Below are 7,992 nucleotides of genomic sequence, written 5' to 3'. Positions count from 1 at the left end.
TCGTGTGTTTAGACCTGACTGAACGAGCCCATGTCACGGGGTGGTGACAGAGCCCTGTTCTATCCTGGGTGACTTGTAGAGGCTACCCGAATCGCAGTTTTCCAGTTAAAGTATTTATTAAAGTAGCATGTCAAGTCAATAAGTATTAAGATAAGAATAGATGGGGGACACTCGAGCGACTTTCGTCTATTAACGGTATGCCAGCTTTCTGGGACGAAGCTTGGGGCTCATTAATAGCATGTGATTCATGATAGCGTGATGATCTCAGCAGGGTTGATAGTTAGTTCTTGTATTGTTGTTCTTATATATTAAAACCAATGGTTCAATAATAGCTCTACAGCTACTGAAAGTTAGCAAATACAGTACTATCCTCTTCTTTGTTATTATTTATTATAATTAATATGTTTACCTCTTACAGGGTTGCCATTTTCAAGTAAACAACCCAAGTCAACAAGTAAGCTGAGGATGTCCAGCAGGGATATTGATGAGAGCACCCCTCTCATGACCAGCTCAGGGACTGTGAGCAGACCGGCGGTGTCAGTCTTCCAGGGCAGAAGACTGGCGTGTGCTGCCATCCTCCTAGCCGAGTCACTGGAGAGAGTGGCGTTCTATGGCATCACGGCCAACTTGGTCCTTTTTCTCAACAGCAGCCCATTCTTCTGGGAGGGCACCCAGGCCAGCCAGGCCCCACTGATATTCATGGGGGTTACTTACCTGGTTTCACCGTTCGGCGGGTGGTTGGCTGATGTGTACCTTGGAAAGTTCCTCACCATCGCGTGCAGTTTGATCCTGTACTTGATCGGGATGCTGTTCTTCCCGTTTATTGCAAATGACTCGTCTAGGAACGCACTATGTGGGGATGAAATGGCATTTCCAGTGCAACCACCAGAATGTATGAATGACAACATTACCCTTCCTGCCAATGTAACTTGCCCCACGCGAACACCATACTGTGGGCCAGTGATCTACAGTGGCCTGGCCCTCATCGCCTTAGGGGTGGGCACAGTGAAGTCCAACATCACTCCATTTGGAGCTGACCAGGTAGGGTACTTATTTTAAGTATGACAACTATTTTCTGTCCAACAACAAGCTTCTTGAACCAAACTAAGAAGAGTTATGTCTCTGGAATTGAATTCTGCTGTAGCAATACCAATAGGGTGGGATAAAGATGATGCACACCAGGCATCTCGGTAGCTCAACCATGACAGATCAATTGTAAACGCCCCTGCTGGTTGTAACCATTGATAATTTAGCTCATGAGTTTCACATTATTGTAGCACTGGGTTAGACACACTGTTGCCAGCGGCACACTCGCTGAGAGGAACAGCCTGCACTAATAATAACGCCAAATAGAGGAAGTGAAAAACATCACATTTTGATTTCTCCTTCAAATGTGGGATTACTGCACTGTAAAAGCTTCGTGAAAAAGTCATTTTTAGTGGGACATCTTTGTTGTCAGTACCACAGCTGCTCAAAAACCTTTCAAAGAGACGGCTACTTTGAGTATCACAGTAGTTTCATAACCATTTTCATGTGATTTTCGCATGTTTATATGAACACTGTCACTGAAGAATGTTCCAGTCTCTACTACACAATAGTATACTGTTGATTTCTGTAACTTTAGGAAATGTATTTACTCATGTAAATACATACACTATATGGACAAAAGTACTGGGACACCTACACATTACACCTACAGGAGCGTTTATGACATGTCATTCTAAACTCATAGACATTAATATGGAGTTGGTCCCCTTTTTACAGCTATAACAGCTTCCACTCTTCTGGAAAGGTTTTCTACAAGATTTTGTATTGTGAACTTTTGCCCATTCTTCCAGAAGAGCATTTGTGAGGTCAGACACTGATGTTGGACAAGAGAGCCTAGCGCATAATAGCATAGAATTGTCCAAAATTGTCCAAAATGTAAATGCTTCAGAAATACTATGATTGATTACTTTATTGATCCTCCTCCGAGGAAATTAAAATAGTCAGCATCGCATACAATACAAAAACACTTATGGAGTGCAACAACACACACACACACACACACACACACACACACACACACACACAACACAGACATTACATTCCCAAGTCGCATTCCTCTGGGGCATCAAGAAAATGCTAAAACAATCAGAAAGAACACAATGTCTGACAAGGACCAGTACACACACAGTATTAATCAGTGACGGTGTCTGTCCATCATATTCTTTAGGGACGATGTTTATCATCATGCACATAGGGCCTACTGTTGTTGACACAAGGTTAATTGATTAACGTTTCCTATGTGTAATATTATGTGACATGTTATTGGGAAAATACATGCGACTGTAATATTCATATAGATATTATATTCATCTGTAAACACATTAGATTAGGCTATTGATGAGTCTCTGGCAACTGTTATTGCTTTTAACTACTGTACCTCCCTCTCCCCTCCTGGAATTGAAGGAACATATTTATTTTATTTTTCATCACATGATGGTTCTCTATGTTCATGCACTGTAGGCATTAATACCTGTAGGTTAGACTATTGGATTAATGACCATATTATACATCTGGAATTTAATGTTCTTATCCAATAGACAAACATTATCCAGGAGCTTGCTTGATCGTCTCGTTGAGAGAGGTCAGGGAAGGATTTTTACAGCTCACCTTTCTGGCCACCGAGTTAAACTGTTTTTTTTTTGCTTCCCTCTGGAATATGTAGGGGTGGGTCGTATGCCCACCTCCCTTGTTCTCTGTAAAGCGCATTGTGTTGCCTCTGTCTATGAAATGCGCTATATAAATAAAGTTTGATTTGATATTTTCACTCACAATAGAGCTATTACTGTACTTGTCTTGAGTAGGAAAAGTAGATGGTTTTGGTGACGACGATGATGATGATGATGATGATGATGATTGTCATTCTACTTCAAGGTTAAAGACAGAGGCCCAGAGGCCACGCGCCGGTTCTTCAACTGGTTCTACTGGTCCATTAACCTTGGGGCCATTCTGTCCTTCGGAGGCGTGGCTTACATCCAGCAGAACATTAACTTCGAGGTGGGCTTCATCATCCCGGCCGTCTGCCTGGGCGTGTCCTTCCTCGTCTTCCTCCTGGGACGCACGGTCTTCATCAACAAGCCTGCGGACGGGAGCGCCTTCACGGACATGTTCAAGATCCTGGGCTTCCTCTGCTGCTCGTCCCAGAGGCCGAAGGAACCCAGCCTGCTCCGGTAAGAGGGCCTGCTCCTTCGCCGTTTTCACTATACAAAAACGTTAGGGGGCGGCTGTAGCTCAGTTGGTAGAGCGGGTCGTTCAGTCATCGAAGGGTCAGCGGTTCGAATCCCAGCTCCGACTGTCCACATGTCGAAGTGTCGTTGAGCAAGACACCTAACCCCAAATTGCTCCCAATGAGCAGGTTAGCACCTTGCATGGCAGCTACCGCCATTGGTGTGTGAATGTGTGTGTGAATGGGTGAATGAGAGGCCATTGTAAAGCGCTTTGAGTGCCGCTAAGGTGGAAAAGCGCTATATAAGTGCAGTCCATTTACCATTTAGGCCCTACTTCGAGAGAGCCTACTGTATTCTCGCCCGATCGTTCACCATTTTCACAATCCAAAAACGTTAGGCCTTATTTCGAGAGAGCCTTCTGTATTCTTTCTTCTCTCTTATTCCCCTCCCCCCGTTTCTCTTCTCTATAAGAGAAGAGAAAGAATACAGTAGGCTCTCTCAAAATAGGGCCTAGCGTTTTTGTATTGTGAAAATTCAGCATGTATACAGAGGAGAGTTATGGCATCCAATCCAATCCAACTTTATTTATAGAGCATATTTAAAACAACAAGAGTTGACCAAAGTGCTTTCCATTTCAATCAATACAGAAACACAGTAGACAACACAATAGAACAATAGAAGCATAATGAAAGATAATAAAGAGCTACTCTGATACTTAATATTAAAACGCCAGGGAAAACAAGCGTGTTTTTAGGCGGGACTTATGGTGCGTTCGTTTGTGGTCGGAGGTGGCAAGTCGCAAGTGGCAAAATACCTACCTCCGACCTGTGTGCATTCGAGCTATATACCATTATATCACAGTTACCTAGTTATATCTATATACCATTATATCACAGTTACCTAGTTATATCTAGTGCATTCGAGCAACTGGGGGCTGAGAAACATATCCGAATTTGCGACAAGGAAGTGCGAGTTCATGCAGCGTTTTATTTAATCATTCCTAGTAGCAAGTCGCAATTTGCCACCTCCCATTTATAAACGAACGCACCATTAAACACTGGAAGCGTTGGGGCCAGCTTAATGGGGGGGGAATATTCTACGGACATGCTACATCATCCACAGCAGACACAGGGGTATCTATCGGACTGCTGGTGACAGTGGGGCATCCACTGGACCTGGTTAGAAGATAGGAGGGAGAGAGAGAGGCACTAGGGAGAGGGAAGGCAGAGGGAAGGCAGAGCAGGGTTAGTAGCACATAGAGCCATACAGACCACACAGATATTGAAACAGGCAACCTGGGGCAAGCTCTTGGAATATATTTGTCTAATGGCTAAGAACATTTAAAGAACAATAAATAACATTAAATTTAATTTTCGGAGCAAGAAAGGCTAAGAGCATCAGGTCCAGGCCTAAGCCGGATGTGGACTGATGTGTGTCTTGTGTGTACGTGTGTGTGTGTGTACTAAATACTACGATATCCACAGCTCCGCAGCTGACACTGGACCTGGTTAGAGGATAGGAGGGAGAGAGAGAGACACTAGGGGAGACAGAAAACGGTTAGTAGCACACTGAGTCATTGAAGCAACACAACAGTCAGAACAAGCCTGTTTCAGGATAACCAGCTTCTGTACACTACTTGATATACATACATTGCATAGATTTAGGGACGACGAGGAGCGATTGGTCAGCCGTTCCCCATCCTCTGATCCAGGAGAGCACAGGTACTGTAGGTGTTGCTGGTGGACCTTTATGGTAAACCTGCCTTTGATCCCACTGTTGAGTAGAAGGTTTTATTTATTATTTTTTACCGGTATGAGATTCATCATCATTCACCTCGGTTGACTTTGAACCTGAAGTACTGAGGTACCACACTCAGTTCAAAAACTTGACAGAATATTTTAAGTCGGCCAATCCCGCAGGCTTTCAAGAATTCCTTATTAAGGCCTTTTATCCGAGATAGGGATTATAGGCTTTAGAAAGTTTCTGTCCTTTCTCGAGGAGTGCCGTGACTTAAAGGGGAGAGGTTCACAAAAAGGCTGATTTAGGTCATAGTTCTTATTCCTAGGGCATTGACGGAATTGTCTGGCTCCAAATAACCGTGCAGTAGCAGTTGAAACTCGTTTGTTTTGTGTTGTTTCTCTTCTCTCTGACCCAGGCCTAAACCCACGCTGTTGGATGGGGCGAAGGTCACCTATGGGGGTCGGTTTCCTGAGGAGAAGGTGGAGGAGGTCAAAGCACTGATGAAAGTTCTCCCTGTGTTCTTTGCTCTCATCCCGTACTGGACTGTGTACTTTCAGGTGAGAACGACGTTCTTACCGCGCGGTAACAACCGGGTAGTCACAACAAGAAAGTGGCCGTGAAAAACGGTTATTGCGCAGGAATGCTGACATAATTATGTACGAGTGTGTCATCCGGATGCTTTGTGATGTAACGTTATATCTGTCTAACTGTGCCACAGATGCAGACAACATATGTCCTCCAGAGCCTCCATTTACGCATCCCTGACACCGCCAGTGGCACCAACAGCTCCGGCTCCCAACAGGTAAACTCAGACAACGTGTAGTTCGATTTGAAGTAATTGTTTTCCTGCACAGCAGAGATGAGTCGCTCGCTAAGAAGGGGTCAGTTGTAACGGTTGGAAGCAGTTGAGGTTACTAATGCCCGATGGATTAAATCAGAACATCGACCCACAGGCTAATAACAGATAAACAACGTGGGACTCATACTAAACCTTGTTCTAGGTTGAGGCCTCTGGCTTCCCCAGTGTCCCACTAGCATGTCCTTGTATTTCTCAGACAGAAGGAAAGGTCAGTGAGGCGCTGAATACCTAATAATAGGGGAAGACCAGACCGATAAAGAATATGTAGTATATTTATTTATAATAAAAGTAGCGTTGGATCCCAGCAGATGGTTTATTTCTCTGTTTTGAACCCCGTCTTGCACTGACAAGGGAAGTGAACACAGTGAAGTGTGAACGGAAACGCGTGCTCTTTAACCACACCGTTTAACTTGTGAGAAGAACCAGCGACACCCGGGCAAAAACATGTTCTGTTCGCTGCTCAGCACATTTCTAATTCTGTAGATTTTAGATTTATTTAATTGCACTTTTGTATAACAGAGAACAACAATAACAACAGAAAGTAAAGAGATTGTGAAGGTGAACATCTAGAAAACCCCAAAGGGCTTATAAAATCCATGTCACCTCTAAATCGTTGGTACATAATCATGTAAAATAAATGACCGTATTCTAGTGTGTTGAGATAAAGAACTCCTTACAAGACCTCCAGGTTTCTCAGCGCTTCTCTGAACTAGACATCGAGTTATTAGTCTCACACTGGTATTTACAGTATGTTCATAAAAAGGAAGTAGGCCTAAGAATTTTGATCAAAGGGGAAGTGAAATTGAGGTCTTGGCTTCTGTCAGGCTGTGCCTCCTCACTTGTGGCTTGTATTTTCAACGGTAGCTTCAAGAAAAAGAAATCCTACTTTCCTAGGAAATGAAACCTACTCTGATAATAGTCTGACTCACTGGATGTAGGTTTATGGGGTAATCCCCTCATTGATGCTTGCTATTACTCAATCAGATTCAATCCCCCGACACTAGGCTACATGACAAGGGCACCGTTGGGAAAAAAAGTTTACCGCCGCCCAAGACGACTGATTGGTTTAAAGAAATATAGCGGGTTTTTTTTCCGCTGTATGGCTTGGAGCCAGACTTTTCTCCAGCGCGGGCACAGCTCTAAAACGAGATAGGTCTGCCTACGTGAGACTACTCTGATGATAATGGTTGGGTTAGCAGTTCTGTAGGTGAGACTCCATTAGTTTTGTGGGTCTCTTTGTAGGTGCTACTGTCATTGAGAGGAATCCACCTGTCGGCGTCCTATTGTGTTCTATAATACATGCTCCGTCCAATGGAAGATGGGCTGATAGAAAAAGGCTCCTCCCACAGTGTGGCTCCTTCTGTTGCTGTTTCATTAATGCTTATATAAATATAAATGGGCTCCCTCTGTAGAGGCCTGAATCCACCAAGGCACCTCCGTCACAAAAACAGGCTCTTTCACCCGGCACAAATAAATATCACTTTCATGTTTTGAATATGACAATGAGGAAAGAGAGAGGGGGGGAAAAAAACACAAACCTCAAAGGCACAATCTATGAATCACCGGCAGTTAGTCTAAGAAGTGTAAATTCAATTTGGGAATACATCTTGGGGACCTCGTAAGGCGTTTTGAATTCAAATTTGAATTGCTAAGTACATGCCTCACAGCTTGCTGTCGTATCATCAGTCATTCAGAGAGCTTTTACTGCGAAGAGCCTCTTCATCCATTTCCTCAGTATATTACCACAAAGATTTTTTTTCACCATTTCAAAGAGGATGTTGATTTAGTAACAGCCCCTTGATTGGGATCTCAATCTCTGGTCAATCAGATGGGAATTTAGATATCCACATAAATCTCCCATGGGATTATTGATACATATTCTATTCACCTCGACTTTTTTTTGCTGGCTGTGTGAGTGGCTATTGGAGAGAGACAGACAGACAGACAGACAGACAGACAGACAGACAGACAGAGAAAGAGAGAGAGAGAGAGAGAGAGACACAGACAGACAGACAGACAGACAGACAGACAGAGAGAGAGAGAGAGACACAGACAGACAGACAGACAGACAGACAGACAGACAGACAGACAGACAGACAGACAGACAGACAGACAGACAGACAGACTGAGAGTGTGTGGCGACCTGTGCCGTGTGTGATGTGTTCTGTCGTCATGATTACT

General features: G+C 43.8%; 1 protein-coding gene across 1 annotated transcript in view; it reads left to right on the top strand.

Annotated features, from left to right (window-relative positions):
* The first annotated feature begins 72 nt into the window (after positions 1-72).
* Positions 73-7,992, top strand: part of slc15a4 (solute carrier family 15 member 4) — a 30,398-nt gene continuing 22,478 nt past the window's right edge. Inside the window, exons 1-5 of the mRNA XM_084439412.1 lie at positions 73-195; positions 419-1,041; positions 2,920-3,215; positions 5,368-5,509; positions 5,671-5,754. Coding sequence (XP_084295538.1) covers positions 466-1,041; positions 2,920-3,215; positions 5,368-5,509; positions 5,671-5,754 — 1,098 coding nt within the window. The 5' untranslated portion in view covers positions 73-195; positions 419-465. The remainder of the gene's footprint in view (positions 196-418; positions 1,042-2,919; positions 3,216-5,367; positions 5,510-5,670; positions 5,755-7,992) is intronic.

Source organism: Borostomias antarcticus (assembly GCF_949987555.1).
Source record: "Borostomias antarcticus genome assembly, chromosome: 6".
Taxonomy (NCBI): Eukaryota; Metazoa; Chordata; class Actinopteri; order Stomiiformes; family Stomiidae; genus Borostomias; species Borostomias antarcticus.
The sequence above is the reverse complement of the archived record's forward strand: the minus strand, read 5'-3'. Positions and strand labels throughout refer to the sequence as shown.